The sequence below is a fragment of the Podarcis raffonei genome, chromosome 4 (genome assembly GCF_027172205.1).
Source record: "Podarcis raffonei isolate rPodRaf1 chromosome 4, rPodRaf1.pri, whole genome shotgun sequence".
Lineage (NCBI taxonomy): Eukaryota > Metazoa > Chordata > Lepidosauria > Squamata > Lacertidae > Podarcis > Podarcis raffonei.
The window spans coordinates 84708372-84731775 of NC_070605.1; the positions used below are offsets into that span (position 1 = coordinate 84708372).

At 44.8% G+C, this 23404-nt stretch overlaps 1 protein-coding gene and 1 long non-coding RNA gene across 4 annotated transcripts in view; one reads left to right on the plus strand and one right to left on the minus strand.

The window, feature by feature from the left end:
- Window positions 1-23008, plus strand: part of LOC128411902 (maestro heat-like repeat-containing protein family member 6) — a 33949-nt gene extending 10941 nt beyond the window's left edge. Inside the window, exons 6-16 of one of the 3 annotated variants that reach the window (XM_053384472.1) lie at window positions 3564-3733; window positions 5339-5473; window positions 5570-5684; window positions 10337-10480; window positions 12113-12289; window positions 13343-13498; window positions 15957-16049; window positions 16737-16839; window positions 18043-18108; window positions 19894-20005; window positions 22941-23008. In XM_053384472.1, the coding sequence (XP_053240447.1) occupies window positions 3564-3733; window positions 5339-5473; window positions 5570-5684; window positions 10337-10480; window positions 12113-12289; window positions 13343-13498; window positions 15957-16049; window positions 16737-16839; window positions 18043-18108; window positions 19894-20005; window positions 22941-22953 (1284 nt within the window). In that variant the 3' untranslated portion in view covers window positions 22954-23008. The remainder of the gene's footprint in view (window positions 1-3563; window positions 3734-5338; window positions 5474-5569; window positions 5685-10336; window positions 10481-12112; window positions 12290-13342; window positions 13499-15956; window positions 16050-16736; window positions 16840-18042; window positions 18109-19893; window positions 20006-22940) is intronic. The other 2 variants (XM_053384473.1, XM_053384474.1) reach the window with 2 other exon arrangements.
- Window positions 473-2925, minus strand: LOC128411903 (uncharacterized). Its single transcript, XR_008329958.1, has 2 exons — window positions 2120-2925; window positions 473-637 (listed from the first exon to the last, which is right to left on the minus strand). It is a non-coding gene; the product is annotated as an uncharacterized LOC128411903 (long non-coding RNA).
- Window positions 23009-23404: the final 396 nt, after the last annotated feature.

Here is a 23404-nt window from a genome sequence, read left to right on the forward strand (position 1 = left end):
CGTCAAACCCTATGGTGTGGAGATAAAACCCCTCAATCCCCGGGGGATGATGGTACCCCTGATGGGTGGAGGATAACCTTGCCCCCCAAGGAGAGGGTACCCACGGTGGATGGGCCACTACACACCCACACGAATAGGTAGCCGCCTGTAAACTGCAAATGCTTGGTGTCAAAATCCCCACTGCTTCCTCCTCACACCATATAATGCATACTAAAGTTCGTTCAGGGTTCTGGACGTTATCAGGGGACAAAGGCTGCAAGGCTGGAACGTTGGAGGTGCTCCCGGCGGGCGCCCCTCCCATCCAATTATTCAGCTGTGCGTAGAGATATCAGCTTCCGGTGTGATATCAGCAGAGCGGTCGTCTGCCAGGCGTCTGGCGATAGTCAGCCGGAGGGAGTTCTCTGGATCTGGTGTAACTGTCCAGTCTGAAATAGCTTTCTTCACTCGAGTATGGTGGACCCACGGGGTGATGCCAGCAACCTTCACAGCAGTAGGTGTAGAAAGTAGCACAGTGTATGGTCCCTTCCAGCAAGGCTGTAGGGGGGCTCGCTGCCAGTCTTTCACCCACACTTCATCACCTGGCTCGAACTGATGGAACGGTTCAGTTAACACACATGGGGTGCGAGCCTGGGTCCACCTGTTGAAACAGGAGAGAACTTGGGAGAGTGACTGTACATAGTTATTCAATTGCATATCTTGGCTAGCATATGGAGTTAACATTCCAGTCTTGTGGCCATAGCAATGGATAACTGCCACTGCCTCGGGCTCCCATACAGCATCCAGAAGGTTCAATAGAGCTTGTGGGTGGGCCACCTGGTTTCCTCTGGAGGTAAGCAAACCTCTTTCTTTCCATAAGGCTCCATGGGCATGTAAAGTCAGGAATGCATACTTAGAATCTGTATAAATGTTTATCTTCTGTCCCTTTGCCAGGCTCAGGGCTCTGGTAAGCGCAGTTAGCTCTGCCAGCTGGGCCGATGTTCCAGGCGGGGAGTGACTTTGCTTCGATCACCTGGTCTTCCAGGGCTACCACTGCATAGCCTGCTTTCCGCTGTCCAGTCTCAACAAAGCTGCTTGACTAATCTTTCTACAAACTCTTCATCCTCATCATCCTCTTCTCCTTCTGACTCATCAGTCTTGGGTTTGGGCTGGGGACCAGCTCCTCCCAGTGCCTGGGGACCTGGGCCTGGTGGAATTGCCTGAGGGGCAGTTGGTGGAGCATAGGGTGGAGGTGGTTTAATAATTCCTCCCTCCTCATCTTCTGGGTCTAGTATCACTGGGGGCCTTTCTGACTTCCCTGCCGGTCGAACTGCACAAACTGTACTTTGTGGGGCGTTGCCTCGGCAGGCTTTCAACCATGATGGGTTCTTTTCTACATTGGTTTTCCAAGTAGAAATGTAGGGGATCTGGTCTGGGTGGACGTTCAAGATATTTTGATACAGTGGGTTGATTAGTTGCAAATTAAGACTGCCCTCCGATGGCCAATTAGTTTGTTGGGGCCAATCAACTTCACACAATGTCCTCATCCTCTGTCTTCTCAATTTGATTCCCCAATCATCATGCTTTGTGGCTGCTTTCCAGTTGTTTAAAAAACATTCCAGAGGACTACATTGGCTTGCCCCAGACCCCATTTTTTTTTTTTTTTTTTTCCAAATACTCTGCTCCTAACAGGTTGTAAATTCTTTCACACTCCACACACTACAGCCCTACAATCGCTCGGCCAAGGGGGACACTAAGCCCTGGCCCACACTTGACAATTCAGTCACTAGAGTATCTGACATGCAACATACAACATACAAAACACACCAATATAATTTCAACATGTAACACACTAAATACACCAAAATAATTTCAGCATGCAATACACAAAACACACCAAAATAATTTTCCCTCCTTCTTCTGTTCCAAATTTTTGCTGGTGGCACTCTCCTGCACAACCAGTCCCCCCCCTTTTTTTTTTTTCCTGGTGGCTGGCACTCTACTGCGCAACCAATCCCCTTTATTCCTGGTGGCCCACCTGCCACGCCCTTTTTTCCCTTCCTGGCTGCACTCTACTGCATAACCAGGTGAGGCTGATCAGGCCTCGCCCTTTCCGTCGGGCTGCCCTTTCCGTCGGGCTTACCTTTTCCGCTGCGGATTCCCTTCCCCTCGGCGCCGTCCTCTTTGTTTTTCTCCCTCAACAAGATGTCTCCACTGCAGGACAGTGTGGCTGGCTCCCCCCACGAAACAGGCGGGGTGCGCACGGGAGCCTGCAAACGCTGCTGAGCTGTTCACCTTGGTTGAGCCTGGCCCTCCGGTCCATATTTGGGGAGGGGGCTTATCCCGGACGAGCCCCCAAAGAAATGAAGCCTTATTTACCTAGGGATCCATCAGCCACGCCATCCCCGGACCTTGGAGGGAACAAAAGTACCAGGAAAGCAAAATCTTCTTTGGAGAAAAAGAGTTTATTGAAATCTGTGTACAAAGACATTTTGTACACAGAGACAACCAGTTGGATAGCTCCTGAAAATACACTGGCTGTAAATACATGGCATTTGGCAGGCATTCTTATACTGTAGGTACACATTTCTCCACCAATCACCAATTGCCAACCTATAGGTACACCTCCCTTCCACCAATCACCAATTGCCAACCTATAGGTACACCTTCCTTCCACCAATCACCAATTGCCAACCTATAGGTACACCTTAGGAGGATAATCACGTTAAGCACGTTCCTTACCCATTTCCCTGTCTTTTGAGCCTACGTGGCTCCTCTTATTCTTTACTTGACCAGTGTCACAAGCCAAACCTGCTTAAGCAATCTTTATTGGAATCTAAAGCCAAAGCTTGCTCAGGCAATCTATATTGCAAACTTGACCAGTGTCACAAGCCAAACCTGCTTAAGCAATCTTTATTGGAATCTATATTGTGACAGAGCTAAACCGTCCCTTCCTTCAGGCTGATTAACACCCAATAACATTTTAAATGTGTTTGAGGGAGGGCTGTTATTGGTTTGTGTGTGTGTTTTGCTTCTTGTTTTTATTATGTATATTGTTTTTTAAGCTTGTATTTTGATGTTGTGAACTGCCCTGCGATCTACAGATGAAGGGCGATATACAAATTTAATTAATTAATAGTATTCTGATGCCCCAGTACTGGACCATCTCTATGCTTGGAGATGCAATCTGGCAATATTGCTTAGCTACCAGTTACAGAAGATGTCAGGCTTTATGGGGAGAGGGGACAAAACAGAGAAGGGAACAAAAAGGACATGAAAAATATTCTAGGTTGCTTGTCCCCAGGTTTTGCTAGAATCTCTCACTGTAGCCATACAACAGGGGCGGCCAACGAGAACTCAGAGGTTGTTAGACTCCAGCTCCCATCAGGGCCAATGGTGTGAGATGATGGGAGTTGTAGTCCAACAACATCTAGAGGGTGCTACCTCTGCCATAAAGTAACCCTAACTCACAGTCTTAGGTTAAGACTGCAATGTTCCGAGAACAAACATCACGAGTGATATCTGCTTGTGGGAGAACAACCAAACTTCCTAGAATTAAGGTCTGTTGTTTTTTTACTCTGTTTCAGGCAACAAAGGCCCTATGCATAATATTTAGGGATAAAAAGTGCAAAATCCCTATGAACAGCTATTACGTATCTGTGATCATCTTCCTAGTTATTCAGCTGCACTACTTGATGAACTGTACAGATTCCGAACCTGGACAGGAGGACATAATCAGAACATCAAACTACATAAGGTAGCAGGCAGCTAATGGAGTACTACTAACCATGTAAATATCAGTGTCTGATAAGAACATAATTGTCAGCGCTGCCCAAGGTCCCAGCTCACACAAGACCAACGCTGCTTCTTGCTCAAGTTTAAAAGTCTTTATTGAAGTTCAGTCTCATTTCCAGACGTGCAGCGCGCAACGCTACATCTATCCGTCAGACCGTAGAAGTCCCATCTGAATCTCCGCCCCCCTGACACCAGCTTAAGATTCTAGCTTTACTCCACCTCTTCCTCTGTTCCTTCTTTCTCTGGGTCCTTCTGCTAGTCGGAGTCTCTGCCCTCCGAGATTCTTCTGACGCTGATTCTCCCGACTCCTCCCCCCCCCCTCCTTCGGGCTTTAGGACCTGGCTCCCAATCCGGGTTTTCTGCTGTCCCGCGCTCCTCCACATTTGAACTTGGCGCGCGCGCGCAGCCTCCCACTTTCCTTCTGACCGTTACACTTGTGTCACTGCTCCCCCTTTCGGGGAGGCTAGCTGGACCTGGCCTTCCCTCCGTCTCCCCACTCCCCGATGGAGGAGAAGCTGGTCCTGACTCACGTGACTCTTCCCCTCCACTGTGCTCTGGTGGGGAAACTGGCCCTACTCCTCCGCTGCACCTTTGGGACTCCCCTCTGGTTCCTTGTTTATGGATCGTCCCCTCTGGGATTCGCCTCGCCCTTACCATAGGCGCCCTCTCCTGGGAATCTTCTGATTCGCTGGAGAAGCTCATGGAATCTCTCGGTCCACTGTCATATTCCCCTACGCTCCCCTCTGATTCCTCTCCTCCGCTCTCTATCTGCTCTCTCCCCTGCCCTTCTGCTCCTGAGCCTCTGACAATAATTCTCTCTTCTTTGGCTTGTAAGGAAAGGCTCTGGAGGTCTTACTCTTTCCTGCACTGCAGCAGGGGAGCTATCCTCATTAAAATGTCTTAGCAGAAAAAGGCTTTCTAATCTGAAAAAGATTGTCCATTCCAAAATGGCTTTACTGGGAAATTTATTTTGCTTTATCAGTAAAGTCCCACTGGGCTTTTACGTGGTTAGGATATTGCCTCCTATGCAGAGGTAGGAGTCAGTTGCTTTGCCCAGTTTTGTTTCCGCTCAACCCGCGTTGTCTCTGCCTCTGACCAGTTCACTATTCCATGCCCTCATCAGAGAAAGGGAACATTGAGCAAGATTCCATGAGCATTCATGGGATTACGATGCCCTGGACCATACCTTCCCAAAATGTACGCAAATATTTTCATCAAAATAAAAATTCAAAAAGAAATTTCATCATCATCATCATCATCATCATCATCATCATATAAATAATAATTAATAATAATAAACATGCATGCTGTGTTCCTTTCCAAACTCGGCTTGTTCTAATGAACTGAGCTGTCTACACCACTTCCTTCCTTATTGTTTCAGGTTCAAATTACAGTAATAATGCATTTCATAACCTTCAAGATGCAAGCTCCTAGTAAACCAAACCACAATCATTTATAAAGGATTTAATAATGCCATCTAACAAAACTCATGAAGGGGTGTGTGTGCCATAGGGCTCTAAGTAAGGCAATTGTCCATGTCAAATGCTTTTTCTTTCCCTGAATTCAGCTGCGCCATGGATGCTTTAAAGGCTTTGGTGAAAAGGCAGAAGGCTCCTCAGGCGTGTTTTACGAGTCTAACAGGAAGCTGGGACCTTTTGGCTTCACCAGAGAACTACCTGGAAGGAGTTCTCCTTCTGGCCAGGCAAGTAGTGGAGGACCTGAATTTGAGGCTGATTATTGTGTTCTTCAGTGTGCCTTCTGCATATTCAAAAATAAAGTATTGTTTATATCCTTACAGAGCCCTTGTCAAACATCATCATGGGCTTGACTATGCGGTATTTACCAAGGTGATTCCTCTTCTCCATCATGGGGATGACCAGCAGAAGCTGACGGCAATGGCCTTTTTCACTGCAGTATGTCTATTTTCTTGTTTGAGTAGCATCTTGAGAAATATGACATTACATAGCCATTAAGTGTGGTCCTAGCAGAACACAAAACTGTAAATGTGTTTGTTTTTGCATCCTCTTTTTTTGCCTTCAGACACCATGAGGAACAGGCAATGGTTAAGAGGAAACGTTCCATTGCTGTACCAACAGATACAGTACTTTATATCTACTGACAAACCTCCTAGCTCTTACATTTTTTCACCCCTCCATTACACAGCCTATGTCAATGTTGCTTGGAAGCTTTCGGCGGGCCAAGCAGAAAAAGCTGTGGAGAGTATATGTGAATGTATTTGCATATATGCATGTGTTTATATTTGCATAAATGCTTACGAGCTACTTAGAATAACAGAATTGTAGAGTTGGAAGGGACCACCGAGGGTCATCTAGTCCATCCCCTGCAACGCAGGAATCTTTTGCCCAACATGGGGTTTGAACCCACGACCCTGAGAGTAAACGTCTCCCTAGTTGTGAGGAATATGACTAAGGCCACTGTTGGCATGCAGCCCTTGGGAGGTTGGAGAGACCCTCAGGACAAAAAAGGCTCCCTGGCGTACACTGAGTGGCAGTGGCTTGAGGAGATCTCTCACAGCCTTGTCTGGAGATGCCAGGATTGAATCTGGGGTGTTTTGCATGGAAAGCAGATGCTTTCTAGTCACTGAGCTAGAAGCCCTTCCCCAGTCACTTAGGAATGGAAAACAAATGTTAGGTTGGGCCCTTGTATATTCACTCAGTTCCAGCCTGTCTTTATGGCAGGGTTGCTGTACACATTCTTCTCCCCCTCTCTCCCACTGCCACGTATAATGTAAATAATTTCAGGTGCATTGCATAAGTATAGGTATGCGGTGAAAAAAACAACTCAAGAAGTGCAGATAACACAGCCTGCCAACAAAATTTGTAGCCAGCAGAAAAGTCACTGTATTTTTCGCTCCATAAGGCGCACCTGACCATAAGACGCACCTAGTTTTTAGAGGAGGAAAACAAGAAAAAAAAATACTCTGAACAAAACAGTGGATTTTTGTGGTTCATGCTGTGGCCACAGACACGTGATCTGATGGTGAATTTGGGGTGACCCAATGCAAAAATCCTGAGGATCCATGGGCTTTTACCTCCCCCCTCCCAGGCAGCCTCCGCTAGTGTCCCTTATCTCTCTTCTGATCCCACCGATCAGCTGTTTCCTTTCAACACTGCCTTCCCTCTTGTTTGCCTTACTGTCTTTTCCCTAGCTGGAGCAGTTTTTTGCTCCTCCTCTTCTTCTAATTTCTCTCCTTATTGCTTTAGTCTTCCTGTTTTCCCCTTTGCAAGTTTGCTGTCTTTACCTCCCCCCTCCCAAGCAGCCTCTTTTATCTCTAGCGTCCCTTATCTTGCTCCCGATCGCTTGCTGATCAATGGCTTTGTTTCATCACCCACTTCTCTCTTTCAAAAAAAAAAGCATGATCTTCTTTTTGCCCCTGGGCAATTCGGCTCCAGGGACCACACATTCATTCCATAAGACGCACAGACCTTTCCCTTTACTTTTTAGGAAGAAAAAAGTGCGTCTTATGGAGCAAAAAATACGGTAGAGACGTCTGAAACAGACCGTGACTGCAACACAAAAAGCAAAGCAATACTATTCCAGCCAAATCCTACCACTTTACCAATATTTTTTTCATATAAAAAAATAACAGTCTTTGGGCTTGAGGGGAAACCCTTATCTTTTTTTTTTTTAAATATTTTTATTAAACAATTTTTATAACCATACAAACAAAACATACATAAACAAACATAAGACAAAAACAAAACAAGAAACAAGTACCATTTCATATCCTAATTTCTTAAACCTTTCTTCCTCGACTTCCTCATGCCTCCCATTTCTGTATTCCAAATTCTAATCAATTACTCAGCAAATCTTCCCTTATTTTACTATAAATTTAAGCTAATCATCCTTATTCTCCTTGTCTTAACCATTGCTAATAGTAACCATTTACTTTAGTCCAACATCATTCTAACTGTCATTAATTTTATAATATTTCTTTAGATAGTCCTTAAACTTTTTCCATTCTTCTTCCGCCGCTTCTCTTCCCTGGTCTCGGATTCTGCTCGTCATTTCTGCCAAGCCCATGTAGTCCATCACCTTCATCTGCCATTCTTCCAGTGTGGGTAGATCCTGTGTCTTCCAGTACTTTGCAATCAGTATTCTAGCTGCTGTTGTAGCATACATAAAAAAAGTTATATCTGTCTTTAACACCCCTTGGCCGACAATGCCCAAGAGAAAGGCCTCTGGTTTCTTAGCAAAGGTATATTTAAATACCTTTTTCAGTTCATTATAAATCATTTCCCAGAATGCCTTAATCTTCGGGCACGTCCACCAGAGGTGAAAGAATGTGCCTTCCTTTTCCTTACATTTCCAACATTTATTGTCAGGCAAATGATAGATCTTTGCAAGCTTGACTGGGGTTATGTACCACCTATAAATCATTTTCATAATATTTTCTCTTAAGGCATTACATGCCGTGAATTTCATCCCGGTGGTCCACAACTTTTCCCAGTCAGCAAACAAAATATTATGACCAATGTCCTGCGCCCATTTAATCATAGTTGATTTAACCATTTCATCTTGTGTATTCCATTTCAGCAGCAAATTGTACATTTTTGACAAATTCTTAGTACTGGATTCTAACAATTCAGTCTCTAATTTTGATTTTTCCACCTGGAAGCCAATTTTACTGTCCAATTTAAACACTTCGTTTATTTGATGATAATGCAACCAATCTCTCACCTTCTCTTTTAGTTTCTCAAAACTCTGCAATCTCAGTTTGTCCCCTTCCTTTTCCAAAATTTCCCAGTATCTTGGCCACTTCGACTCCATATTTAACTTTTTAACTGCCTTAGCTTCCATTGGCGACAGCCACCTTGGAGTTTTATTTTCCAGCAAATCTTTATATCTGACCCAGACATTTAATAGTGCTTTTCTGACAATATGGTTTTTAAAACTTTTATGCGCTTTAACCTTGTCGTACCACAGATATGCATGCCACCCAAAAATATTGTTAAAACCTTCCAGATCCAAAATGTCTGTGTTTTCAAGAAGCAGCCAATCTTTTAGCCAGCAGAAAGCTGCCGCTTCATAGTACAGTTTAAAGTCTGGCAGGGCAAACCCCCCTCTTTCCTTTGAATCCGTTAATATCTTAAATTTTATTCTGGGCTTCTTGCCCTGCCAGACAAATTTAGATATATCTTTCTGCCACTTCTTGAAACAGTCCATTTTATCCATTATTTGTAATGCTTGGAACAAAAACAACATTCTTGGCAATACATTCATTTTTATAACTGCAATTCGACCTAACAAGGAAAGCTTCAAGTTAGACCAAATCTCCAAATCTTTTTTCACTTCTGTCCAAGTTTTTTCATAATTGTCTTTAAATAAGTTCACATTCTTAGCTGTCATGTTTACACCCAGGTATTTCACTTTTTTAACCACAGTCAACCCCGTCTCATTCTGAAACCTTTCTTTTTCAATCTGTGTTAAATTTTTCTCCAATACCTTAGTCTTTAACTTATTCAATTTGAATCCTGCCATTTGACCAAACTCTTGAATTATTTCCAAAACTCTTTTCGTACTAGCTTCTGGCTCTTGTAAAGTAAGTACTAGGTCATCTGCAAATGCTCTCAATTTGTATTGTTTAGCTCCGACCTGAACCCCTTTGACCAACTGGTCCTTCCTAATCATATTAAGCAAAACCTCCAGGACCGATATAAAAAGTAATGGGGAGATAGGGCACCCCTGACGTGTCCCTTTTTCAATCTTGAACTCTTCTGTTACCACATTATTTACAATTAATTTTGCTTTCTGTTCAGAATATATTGCACCTATACCATTTTCAAACCCTTGGCCTACCCCCATCCCCCGGAGGTTCTTCAACATGAAACTCCAAGATATATTGTCAAAGGCTTTCTCGGCGTCCACAAATATCAAAACAGCCTTAGTGTTTATATTCACTTCCAACTTCTCCAAAATGTCAATTATGTTCCTTACATTGTCCGACAAATGCCTTTTCGGGAGAAAGCCCGCTTGGTCCCCATGAATCTCCTCCATCAAGACTCTTTTCAGTCTCTTTGCTGAAATATCAGCAAAGATTTTGTAATCCACATTTAATAACGAGATGGGTCGGTAGTTCTTAAGTTGGGTCTTTTCAGTCTCTGTCTTTGGTATAAGTGTAATGTAGGCCTCCCTCCACGTATCAGGTGCCTTCCTCCCCTCAATGATCTCGTTGCAGACTTCCTTCAAAGGTTGTATGAGCCCTTCCTTCAAAACTTTGTAATATTTGGAAGTCAGTCCATCCGGTCCAGGTGATTTGCCCAACGTCATGTTTTGAATGGCATCTTCTATTTCCTGTGCTGATATCTCCTGGTTCAAAATTGTCTTACTTTCCTGCGAAATCTGTTTCAGCCCATTTTTCTCGAGGAATTGTTGTATGTCTATTTCTTTCTGCGGCCGAGGGGAAACCCTTATCCATTAACTGAAACACCAGCAACAGCTGAGAGTGACTCCAGTATTCTATCATTACCTTTCGATAGCTGGCAACGTATAGGGAAAGTTCTCTGAATTTCCTGCCACATATTTACTGGTTTGTATTGTTCAGCTTCTCTCGTCTGAATCCACCTACACGGTGCTACAAAAACATTACATCCTGGGCCTGTTGAAGAACTGGCAGGCTGATTCATGCCCAACCTACCGCTGGCTCAGTCTCCATGGAATGGGCAATGTGGCGCGTCACCTGCAAAACGTGAGTGATTTCATTTTTGTTGTTGTGGTTGCTTAAAGGAAACTCTAGCTAAGGATGAGGTGGAGGTGTTGAACTGGTGCTCTGTACTGAAGCAAAACATGCTCTACTGAAACAAGAAGTTGGGGGGGAGTATCTTTAAGGAACTGATCTGGGGGCAGAGCTCCAGAACCTGTGTCAGATGCCAGGGCCCAGGCATGGGAATATGTGAATAATAAGGACATGTGCAGAGTACCTTTTCTCACCACTTAATAATCACAGCTAGATGTGAACATGGCGAGACTATGATAGAAGCGGGATAAATAGATTATATTTTCAACTGAGTGAGTGCTCAGGGGCAAGAACTATTGGGCAGTATTCAACAAATGTGTCCCATCTATGTGCCCCACTTAGGGTAATGGAGAGTCTTTCCCCCACTCCCAATTCATAACAATATGAAGGGAAAATAGGGGCCTTGAAGTTAACCTAGGAAAGCAGACCAACAGATACCCTGGTCACTGGGCACAGACTTACAATGGTGGAAGTGTATAGTAATAATTTCTAAATGTGCATCTATAGTTATAAATTAGCACATGTACATTTTATGCAAATCTGTGTCACGGGGCGATACATTTCCTGGTTATGTGGCAGTATGCGACCACCAAAACAATGCTTTGCATTACAGTAAATGAGAAATGGGAGGAGAGGGGGTTGTGAACACGGTACTTGTTCTCAGTCCAATAAATCTGGTTTGCTGGACTGAGATTATTACTTCTTAACTGGGCTTATGTCTGCATCCATGATATGTTTCAATAGCATCAATGAATGAAACAGTTGTGGTACATAAATGGACATCTGTTTCCTGAGTCTGGAAATGGTCAAATAATTTGTCACAGTGGAGATTCCTGGTGGTAAATGCTGTAGTGGAGGGGCTAGTCATGGCGTTCAGTGTGTGAACTTGGGCCAACCATCGTCTGAGCCTAGCTTACCTCACAGGGTCTAGCCTACATCACAGGGCCTCACCCAGAGAGCTTCAGCTCACCCTGAGCTCAAGCTCTCTGGCAGAGGATGTTATCACCCCCTGCTCTGTTAAGTTTCCCTGCTACTCCTCTGCTTCTAAAGCACCAGAGTATGTGTTCAGGTTTTATGTATGAACGCCCTGCATTGGGGAAACAGTTTCTAGGCTAGTAGGTATGGCACCCAGGTAAGGCTTAAGCCTCACACCTTTCATCTTAGGAATGGAGTGAAGCTTATCTGCAGCTAGTGATATTGCTGACCAGGCTCAGATACAGTTTTGTGCAACTCTGAACATTTGGGTTCCTTTCCTTCACGGATGAGACAGATCCAGTGGAGGATCCCACTAGTGAAATGGAGGGGAGGCTATTTCTCCTGATTCCCTCCTTCCCGCTTAAATCACCTCTCATATTGTTCTGGTAGGTTCCCCCAACCCGCCAGAGCAGATTTTTGGGAGGGCACAAAGTTCTCCAGGGAGGAAGAGTATGGGAAGTGTTCCCCCACTCCTTTCCACTGGTGGGAGTACCACGTGTGCACAGCTCTGGTCAGGGGACAACAGCAAGACTAAACTAAGGATCCCAGTCACATAATGTGAAATTGCTACTGTAGTCTAACAGTAAAAGGATTTTGGTGTCCTTTCAGAAGAAAGAGCTCTCCAACCTGCTCCTGGGTATACTTCCAAGTTTTAACGACACTGATGAGAAGGTGATTTTGACAGCTATGGAGGTCACAAACAAGATCGTAACACTCCACAAAAACAATATAAACATGAACATATTTGTGAAGATCGTCAAACAGCTTCAGCCTTTCTTGGCCGACGTAAGTTTCAGAAGAATTGTTCATCTATGTGAGGCGGGCTTTTCCAGGTGTAAGGGGAGAAAAAGAGGAGCCAGAACTCACCATGAACGCCTCCCTTGTTCTCCTATAATGGCAATGGTGCCCACCTGAGAAGTGCCAGAACTGAGTTTCGACAAGTTCAGGCTGGGAAAAAAGCCCTGGATATGTCTCCTGTATGCTCTTTTCAAGTGGCAGTGGCTGCAGCCATTGAGGATGTCTTGCCCAAGTGCCCCCTCCAAAAAAACAAAAAAACCCTGGAGCCGGCAGAGAACAATTATGCTTAGGATTGCAGTCTTAAGCATATTTGGGTCATGATGCATTTATTGGGGGGGGTGCACAGATCTTAGAAAATTACCTTCAGTTCGTACTCCAGGCACGGAGTCAACCCATGGTATCTAAGGATTAAAATGTAAGCCAGGTTGTTCTTTCTCACAGCTCGGATTGAAGCTGGTTTGAGGGAAATGCATCAAAAGGCAATATTTCACAAGAAACAACAAAATAGACAGGTAAAGGTAAAGGGACCCCTGACCATTAGGTCCAGTCGTGACCGACTCTGGGGTTGCGGCGCTCATCTCGCTTTATTGGCCGAGGGAGCCGGCGTACAGCTTCAGGGTCATGTGGCCAGCAGGACTAAGCCGCTTCTGGCGAACCAGAGCAGCACACGGAAACGCCATTTACCTTCCTGCTGGAGCGGTACCTATTTATCTACTTGCAGTTGCTTTCGAACTGCTAGGTTGGCAGGAGCAGGGACTGAGCAACGGGAGCTCACCCCGTCACAGGGATTCGAACTGCCGACCTTCTGATCGGCAAGTCCTAGGCTCTGTGGTTTAACCCACAGTGCCACCCACGTCCTGTAACAGGATAGATACAGGATAGATAATAGGGATTGTGGCTAACATTGTGCAAACACCTCTTCCCAAACCAGTGGTGAGAGTGCCCTGGATGCTGTGTAAACAGGAGTATCTATCTACATAGCCTCAAAGTCTCTCAGGAAGGTTATCAAGTCAAACTTTTTCCTTTCTCTTTCATTCCCAGGGGAGACCCAAAATAACCTGTGCGGCAAACAGGCTGTTTCAAGACATGATTAAGAACCTGGACGTGAAAGAAAAAGCCGCTTTGCAGGACCAGGTTCTCAACAGTATTGTCACGTTGCTACTGAACCTCCAAGATCCACATCTGACTGCGGCTAAGGTAAATGATATTGTGCCTTTTTGCAAAGCCTTGATAAGGACGCCCTAAGGGCATAGCTGTCAACCGTCCCTTATTTGGCGGGAAAGTCCCTTATCCCAGCCCCGTGTCCCGCTGCTGTCCCTTATTGATGATATCCCTTAAATTTCCCGGGTTTCAAAGGAAGCAGCTCCTCTCCCTCCCTCCCTGCCGGCCAGGGAGGCTCCAACTGTGTTGCTTGGCTGCGTTGCTCACCCAGTAAGGAGTCTAAGAACGACTGGGGGGTGGAGCTTGCATGCCTTGTGCCGATCAAATCGGCCGCGTTGCCTGGGGACTTGCCTTTGCTCAGCGCTTCCCAGCGGAAAGGTGACGGTGGTTTCCCTTGCTGCATCCGGGTTGCTGCGCTGTGGGAACCACCTCTTGAGGCTTCGTTTGGCTGCTGGCTGGGCTTTCTGCCTTTGGCTCGGAAGGGCTCAGAAGTTGAACATACCTGTGCCCTGAAAATCCCTTATTTTGGCTGCTGATCCCCTATTTTCGAGGCTGCTGGTCCCTTATTTTCAAATCTGTAACTTGACAGCTATGCCTGAGGGAGACGTCAACCAAGTTCTCTCTGGTTGGCCTCTTCCTACACCGATGGGATGTTGTGTATTTACCTGGCAGTGCTGGCAACAGCAAGAGGCACCCATAACAGACCTTTCAATAAGTGCTGGGCAGCTGGAAACAACCAGTTAAATTTCTAGGCTGAGGGCATTGTGGGAAATTAAAATGGAAGCTCACAGGCCTAGGAAGCATCAGCAGTCCGCCTGGCTAAAGTGCCGGAACCCTAGAAGCTGCCCAAAGATGCCACATGGTGGCACCAGTTCTGGTGAGGCCAATGGGGGCTTCTCAGGGCACCCTTACACCTGTGACAATGGCCACAGCCAAAAAGTGCAGCTCTATAGTCCAAGGCTAGAAGGGCCTCTACTGGCAAGATGCATTGCTCATGTTTCCAAAAGCAGAAAGTTGCTTGAACAGCAGAAGAGCAATCCTCTGCTTTGCACCTATTTATCTTTGCATGGATTTGTTCTAATGATTTATTGCACTTGCTCACCGCTTTTATAATTGAAGTATCCAGAATAGTGTGCGACTTTAAAATACAATTACCGACAGTTCAGTTTTTGAGGCTGACCAATAAAATAACAAAGTCCGAATAAATGCAGTGCTAAAAATATAATTACTTTGGATCAGAAGACAAGGCAGCACCTGCATATTTTGTTGCAGTGACAGAATACTGCTAGGGATAAAGGTGATATTTGAGAACAGGCCAGTTGAGGGCTGGAGAAGTACAGTGGCTCCTAGAATGTGGGGTTGCCAGTCCTGAGTTCAAATCTCACCTTAGCCATGACATTCTTGGGCCGCTTAAGCAAACTACAGTCTCCTAATTTCAGCCCCTACTCCCTGTCTGGAATATAATGCAATAACGATAAAGTTGACCAACCTTCCAGGACTCATGATATTACAAGTGTAAGCAGTGGTGGCTGGTGCCCATTTCAACTAGTGGGGTAGAAGGCAGGGAGACCAACTATAGTTGGAGCCCAAGCTAACCCCAAGCCAACTGGTTTTAAGAAAGAAGGTAGGCAGGTGGCGACTGAAAGCAGATTGGGGTTGGTGTTACAGTGGTCTATTCACACTAATGACCCAGCCTCTACTGAGTGAACCGTGCTTTGAAGACATAGCTCAGTCCCCGAGGAAGCAATTCCTAAAAGCTTGGGAAATAGGTGGTGTGAAGAATTTCTATGAGGAAATTATTAACTGGTAGACCTCCAAGGACCAAACTGGAAGCACAGACAGAATAGCAGCTGATATACACCTCGTTCTTCTTTTTCAGTATACTGCGCTTAAATTAATTGGATGCTGATTTTTCAAGAACAACAGTTTGAAATCAACAGATATGAATTCATTAATGAATAAGGAGCAGAACGTTCCGGAATTGTTAGAACCAAACTGGGGATGGGTGGAAACTTGGGCTTGTTGATGGGTTTTCCAAACTTGAGTTTCCAGCTGCTTTTGGACTAGAACTCCCATCATCCCTAGCTAGCAGGACCAGTGGTCAGGGATGGTGGGAATTGTAGTCCGAAAACAGCAGGAGACCCAAGTTTGAGATATACTGGTTTAGAAGAAATCATGAGCTTCGAAAGCGATAATGATATCTTACGGTTTCTTTATACATTGGGTTTTGGTGGCTTTCGTCATTATTCCATTTAGCTCTGCACTCAAGAGAGCTAGAAACTTCCTTCTCTAAATAAAAGTTCTGTTCCTAATAACAATTCTTAAAAGATCCAGCAAACTACACAAAAGGGCTTAACAGGAAGCAGATTGCACACAAATTTCTTTAGATGATTGAGGCAATTGCACTTGGCCCTTCTATAATTTATTATTTTTCCAAATAATCTCTTTTTTTCACTAATTCTGGGGAAGGCTTCTTGTCTCTCTTGTTTTACAGAGTCGTAGAGACAGCTTAAAAGAGTGCAAAGTCTTCTTGGGATGGACTGCAAATGACAACCAGGACTCTTGGAGCATGATTTGCAAGCACCTTGTGAGGCCCTTTGTGCACACTGGGATCTTTTCAATATTATCCGTAGACTTCATATCTGTTGATTTCAAATGAACCAGCGAAAGTGTGTGTGGCAGAGAAACAGGCTTCCTTCAGCCACATTGAAGGAATGTATATGACCTTACCATATGTATTTTGATAATCCCTGGCCAATCCTGCGGAAATGTTGCATTAGAACAGTTTCCCAAACTTGGGTCTCCGGCTGTTTTTGGACTACAACTCCCATCATCCCTGACCACTGGTCCTGCTAGCTAGGGATGATGGGAGTTGTAGTCCAATGACAGCTAGGGACCCGAGTTTGGGGAACTCTGCATTAAAATACCCCCAAAACAAGAAAACCTGATGCATGTAGTCCAACGATCACATAGCCATTACTGGATCCACCCCCTCAAGGAAGTTGACTCCATAATTTTGGCCTCCATGCATTGGATTTTACTTGCACAGGGTGTACTTGAATGTGCCATTCCCATGTGGATGGCCAGGGATGCTAGAGGCAGGGACAGCAGTCCATGTGATAGGCTGGATCCTGGAGGGGGAGCAGTATTGGCCAATCAGGCCCCATGACTCTACAAGTTTCACTTCTGTTTCTAAAAGATCCATTCTTAACTGGCAAATATACCCTGTCTATGCAGCCATTATGGTGTGTTTATCAAAGTGTTCATTTTCTAGGTTAAGGAACATCCAGGGAAACTACGGAACTTTCTGGACCAGGCGCAAGACTATACTCAAAGCCCACAAATGTATACAAGAAATGCGGCCACCATGTTTATAGGTATATAAACAGAATCCTTTCATCTTTATTTGCCATCCCAGTTCTGTCACAGCTCGTAAGACTATTCTGCTTAGGAGGAGAAACTTATTTGAATTCTTATCTACTGAGAAGTAAATCCCCACTCAGTTCAGTGGGGATTTACTCCCAGGAAAATGTGTATAGGATTGCAGGCTCGATTTACAGTTCTGTGCACATTTACCTAGGAAGTCCCACTCAATTTAATGTGCCTTGCTTACTTCCAAGTAAACTCATGCAGAATTTCACTGTTATCTGGGCCTGCATTCATAAGCAACTTAATAAAACATGACAGGCATGTGGTCTGTCTCTCCCTGGTGTTCATTTTTCTCCCTTTAGGTCAGTGGCTTGTCAAATGGTGTTTCCAAGAAGCCATGAAATTGATTGAAAGCTTATCAGGGGCAGAGAAGCTTCTCTGAGGAGGGAGCCTGACCATCATCACCAATCTTCCCCTGCAATGTATACTTGTAGGGAAAGTGCTAGGAATGCAGAACGTCCTCTCATTTCAGTTGGCCAATAGCAAGCCAGACCAGCCTGGCTGATGTTCTGTGTAAACCGCTGCAAACAAACAGATGTTTTTTGACAGAAAAATCTATGCAGGAAAGGTTTCCTGAGGGTAATTCTAAAAGCTTCTCCTCTAGACTTTCCCATGAGGAAATCTTACTTTTTACTGCTGTGATGCCTAGGAATCTGTTCCAAGCCCCAGATTTTCAGAGGTGAGACCCAAATTCTGAAACTCCATACACCACAGATATGCCTGTCTAGTCTCTACATTGAATGATTATAAAGATGTTCATATTCTGCGAGGCATTCAGTGATGGCAGCTGTCCTGGGGTGTTGTGAGTGGGTGTTTAACCTAGGGATGGCTTTTATCAGTCTGTTCTTTTCTTAACCAGATTGATTTTTGTGTATGTGCATGTTTATATACTCTTCTGTTTCGTTTTGTTTATATTTCTGCTGTTGATTTTAATGTTATTTTTTGAGAGAGCCACCTTAAGGGATCAACTGACCTGTGTGGCAGATATTTTAAAAAGAAATGAAAGCAATATAGTTCGGGTTCTATCTGCAGATAGTAATCTGTGTTATTGAAGGAGTTGGTGGCAAATGCCACCCTTCGTCTACAGAGAATATAACTGAAAGTAAAGTAAATAGCCCTTTTTATTTACACTGAGTATGGCGTATCTCTAGATTCTATCTTGGAGCACTTAGATTCCAGTCCTCTACAAAAGTCAGAAGTGGACTTCCTGAGGCAAGGTAAATATCATAATATCATCCAATAGTAAGATGTCTGCATTTTCTTGTATTGCTACTGGATTCAGCTGCTTATTGCTGTCTGCACTAATAACAGAAATAAAATATGCATACCTGTAGAGGAAACTGTATCTGTACCATTTCTGTACATCTTTCTTGCTGTTAAGCACAGCACTCTTTGTCATTCATGAATAGAAAAATAGATAGATAGATAGATAGATAGATAGATAGATAGATAGATCGCACACACCTATTTCCTTGTAGGGACTAGCGAATCTGCCCTTTTTCCCAATCTTAAATTCAGTTCTCCCTATTTCCACATTGCTTTGAAAATTTTCTTTTAAAAGAACATTTTCTTATGAAAATCCATCAGCAATTTAGTATGAATTTCTCCTAATATTCACTTTTCTGCAAAGCGCATTGTCTCCAGTAGAATGTAGATTCGTAATTTCCACTAAAATGTGCATTTTGTGCATACTTCACCTTGGAATATGCATTTTTGCACACCTGGCTAGAGGGGTGCAATGCAAAATTCAGAGACGTGCAGATTTCCAATGACAAGCTCTGTTTAGGTTTGCATAGTGTTTTGGAACATGCAAATTAGGTAGGTTTTCCTTTAAAGATGCAAACCTGCCTATAAATGCAAACTGAACTGAATATCTTCCCCACCCCTGCCTCCTGGTCAAGGTCATACACTCTCTTTCATATCAGAGAGTTTGCGGGACTTGTTTAGTATATTTAGATCAGGGAGGCATACATACATTCTCCCAGGTTTTATCCTGCAAACAACCCTTTGAGACAGGTTAGATTGAGAAATAGTGATTAGTCCAAAGCTACCAAGGGGACTTCATGGCTGAGTGGAGATTTGAACACTGCGACTCTTCCAGGAGGCTTGTCTAGCGAGCATTCGTCCTGATTTGTTTTCACAGAATGCGTACAGAGGTTATGCAATGTCTGCTGTTTACTGAGTATTCATTCTGATTTGTTTGCACAAAAGTTGTGCACCACATCAAGCAATTTGGTATCCTACACTTTCTAGCACACATTTTCCTATCACTTCCCTTTCCTGAACAAAGTTTGGCGTTGTGGGGGTGGGTGCAAGAGTGCAAAATACACTTCAATTGTGCAACCAGAAATGACCGGTATATACCGTATTTTTCGCTCTATAAGACGCACCTGACCACAAGACGCACCTAGTTTTTGGAGGAGGAAAACAACAACAAAAAATATACTGAATCTCAGAAGCAAGAATAGCAAGATGGATTGCTGTGCAGTGAAAGCAGCAATCTCTCTTGCTGTTCTGGCTTCTGTTATAGCTGTGCAGCCTGCATTCGCTCCATAAGACGCACACACATCTCCCCTTAGGGAGGGAAAAAGTGAGTCTTATAGAACAAAAAATATGGTAATTGTATCCCACCCACAAAACAGTGACAATCTGGAAGCTTCTCCCGGCTCCTAGCCTCTAACCCTCTAATCACTACAACCCACCAGCTCTCTTGTGTCTCTTCATTCATTGCAAAATTAATTTCACCGCTTTTCATTCCCACCTTTGTCATGAAAAGCTTTCACAGATGCACAAACAAAACAATCCCTCTCACTCGCTCATGTGTACGACATACACTGTTTAGCATTACAGCATCTCTTCTTTCTCTATTCCATGGTATGCTAAGGCATAGAATGCTTCTTTGTTAACCCAGCCTTGCCCAAAGCAGCTGTTGTATTTGACAGGGAGGAGAACTGGGTCATTCCCATGTCAGGTCTTGATCTGCCCTTTCCTCTTTGTCTCAGCTTTCAGCTCTTTCCCATCAGAAGCACAGCGCCCTGTCCCGGTTGTTCCAGAACCAGAAAAAGTACGCAGGTACTGCGCAGACCTGTTCAGATGTTCCCGCTATTTCCCAAGGTACGTTTTCTTTCAGGTTGTACGGTGAAAATTAAGCGTTAATAGATTTTTAAAAAGCTACCAAGGACAAGAATGAAAACAAGAGGGCTAAATATTCCTGAGCAGTGGGGGTGAAAATGGGCTGCAGAGCATTTTTTGCTACTAAGGATGACAGTAGACATGGCGGCGATGTCTTTTCACACATCCACCCTGTTTGTATAGAAGAGCATAACATGCCTTAAGAAGAGCCCTCCTGAATTAGGCCAACATCCTATTCTCAAAAGTCACATCCACACCATACATTTAATGAACATGGCGTCCTCCAAAGAATCCTGAGAACTGTCATTTGTTCAAGGTGCTGGGAATCATAGCTTTGTGAGGGGTAAACTACAGTTCCCTGTTGTCTTTGTCCATGGAGTTTTCTTGGCAGGGATACTGGAGTGGCTTGCCGGTTCCTGCTTCAGGTGGATCATGTTTGGTCAAAACTCTCCACTATGACCTGTCCATCTTGGGTGGCCCTGCACAGCATAGCTCATAGCTTCTCTGAGTTATTCAAGCCCCTTTGCCATGGCAGGGCAGTGATCCATGAAGGGGATCATATAGAAGAATTGATGCTTTTGAATTATGGTGCTGGAGGAGACTCTTGAGAGTCCCGTGGACTGCAAGAAGATCAAACCTATCGATTCTTAAATAAATCAGCCCTGAGTGCTCACTGGAAGGACAGATCCTGAAGCTGAGGCTCCAATACTTTGGCCACCTCATGAGAAGATAAGACTCCCTGGAAAAGACCCTGATGTTGGGAAAGATTGAGGGCACAAAGAGAAGGGGACGACAGAGGACGAGATGGTTGGACGGTGTTCTCGAGGCTACCAGCACGAGTTTGACCACGCTGCGGGAGGCGATGGAGGACAGGGGTGCCTGGTGTGCTCTGGTCCATGGGGTCACGAAGAGTCGGACATGACTAAATGACTAAACAACAACAACAAAACTACAGTTCCCAGTATTATTTCAGGGGAGACTTGTGCTTTAGACGTTCCTCTAATGTTTGGTGTGGGTGTGACCTCAGTGGCCAAACAGATGCCTATAGGAAGTCCACAAGCAGGACCTGGGTGCAACGCCACTCTTTCCCACCTGCAATTTCCACCAACTGGTATTCAGTGGCATACAGTCCCCTGGCAATAGTGGCATACAGTCCCCTAAATGTCCCCCTGGCGCTTCCCTCCCAAAGCCTGGGAAGTTTCTGCCCAGCTTGGGGAGGGAGGCACGATGCTCTCAACAGGGTCCAAGAGTCCTCCCACCACCTTCCTGAAGCCCGCCTGGCTTTGGGAAGGAGGCAGGAGGGCTCTGCATCCTTTCAGAGGCTTGGTGCCTCATTCGCAAAGCCCGGGAAGCTTCTGCCCAGCTTAGGGAGGAAGGCGTGGTGCTCACACAAGCGATGTCGGGAAATCGTGATGTCAAGTGTGCACCGTCCTGTCCCCCCATCCTCCTTGCAAGCTGGCGGCTCTAGCCCTAACTGTTCCCCTACGAAAAATTTAACTGCACCCTACAGTCTGGCAGGGAAGGAACTAGTAACCCATGGCTTATAACCCATAATAGTCTCAGCCTCTGTGAATTTCTCTAATCCTCTTTCAAAGCCATTCAATTTTGTGGCCATCCCTACCTTTGCCTTTGAATCATGGTGGGATTTTGGTTTGTTTCTGTTCTTGTTTTTTGTGTCTTTTATATTGCAATTTTATGTTGTGAACCGCCCTGAGATCTACGGATGAAGGGCGGGTATACAAATTTCATAAATAATAATAATGATGCTTCTTATGGTAGCAGATTCCACAATTTAACTATGTGCAGTATAAGGAAGTACTCTTCTTGGCTATCCTGAAAGCCGGGGTAGAATCTGTCCCGCAGGCAGGGGTGCATAAAAAAAGCACACTGATCCCCAAAACCTCCCCACCCCATGCCTTATTTCCCCCAATATGAGAAGCAGGAACGTGGAAAAGTGACTGGCAGACCGAGTTACAGTGGTACCTCTGGATGCGAACAGGATCCGTTCCGGAGCCCCGTTCGCATCCAGAAGCGAACGCAAGTTGCGTTCGCGCGTCTGCACGCGTCACGATTCGCCGCTTCTGCGCATGCGTGTGACATCATTTTGACTGTCTGCGCATGCGCGAGCAGCGAAACCCGGAAGTAACGCACTCCGTTACTTCCAGGTCACCACAGCGCACAACCCGAAAATACTTATCCCGAAGCTACTTCAACGCGAGGTATTGTATTGTAACATGTTGTATTGTAACATATAGGAGGAGGAGAGTTCTATGCACTCCTTTTAGTAGGAAGGTAAGCAGGACTGGTCCATCTAGGTGAAGTAAGCAAGACTGATCCAAGACAGAATATGAAAGGCTCTTCATGCCTCATCCCATCATGTTGTACCTAAAGCCATCCATACTATTTTGGTATATGTGGCAAAAAAAAAATCCACAAATGTCTCTCCTCACCCCCAGCAGTAAAAATATGAGATGATAAATATCTACTCCCATTTAATGACACCCCAAATCAGCACAGACTCCTCACTCTGCCTCATGGTAGACTCTTGTCAGCCCCCATCCCACATTTTATATGTAAATGGGGCAGACACATATAACCTCCCCCGCCCCCGTGTCTGGTTTGGCCCAAGACTAGTAGTTTTATTTTGTTTTGTCATTATGCACTTTGGTCTCATGCAGGCATGGCCAAACTTGGCCCTCCAGCTGTTTTGGGACTACAGTTCCCATCATCCCTGACCACTGGTCCTGTTAGCTAGGGATGATGGGAGTTGTAGTCCCAAAACAGCTGGAGGGCCAAGTTTGGCCATGCCTATCTCAGAGAATCCCACCTGGACCAATAGTGTCAAAAGGTGTGTACTGCATCACCTACTGAAATGTTAATGATGATTCCTTTTCTTGCTGACCTTTCTGCTTTACAGATCTTGTATTTGACGCCTGTATCTGAAGTTAATATCCATCTGAATAAAGAGCACTGTATGAAATTTCACGGTGAAGTCTTATTGTGGCGTTCCTCTCTGAGGTTAGGTAGTTTTTGCTGCTAGAATTGGATAGGAAAGTAGCTTTCTTAAGGAGAGGTGGATCATTCGATGTCCTTCCTTTGGCATTATCATAATGTAAATTCAGAGTGTTCTTCTAGGCAGTAATCAAAACCCTCCTTAAGATGGAAGTGTATGAAACCTCCTTCCAGCAGCTTGCTTGCTGCCCACAGCTGCCTGCACTCCCATTGATTCAAGTATCTGCTCATTCAGTTCAAAAATATGAAGCAGCCATTACTAGGAATGTTTAAGGGGCAACATAATAGGGTTAACAAAATGTGACAGGGAGAGGGGGAGAGGGAACTCACAACTGAGTTTTGAATGTTCATGGACCTCTGGAAAGATCT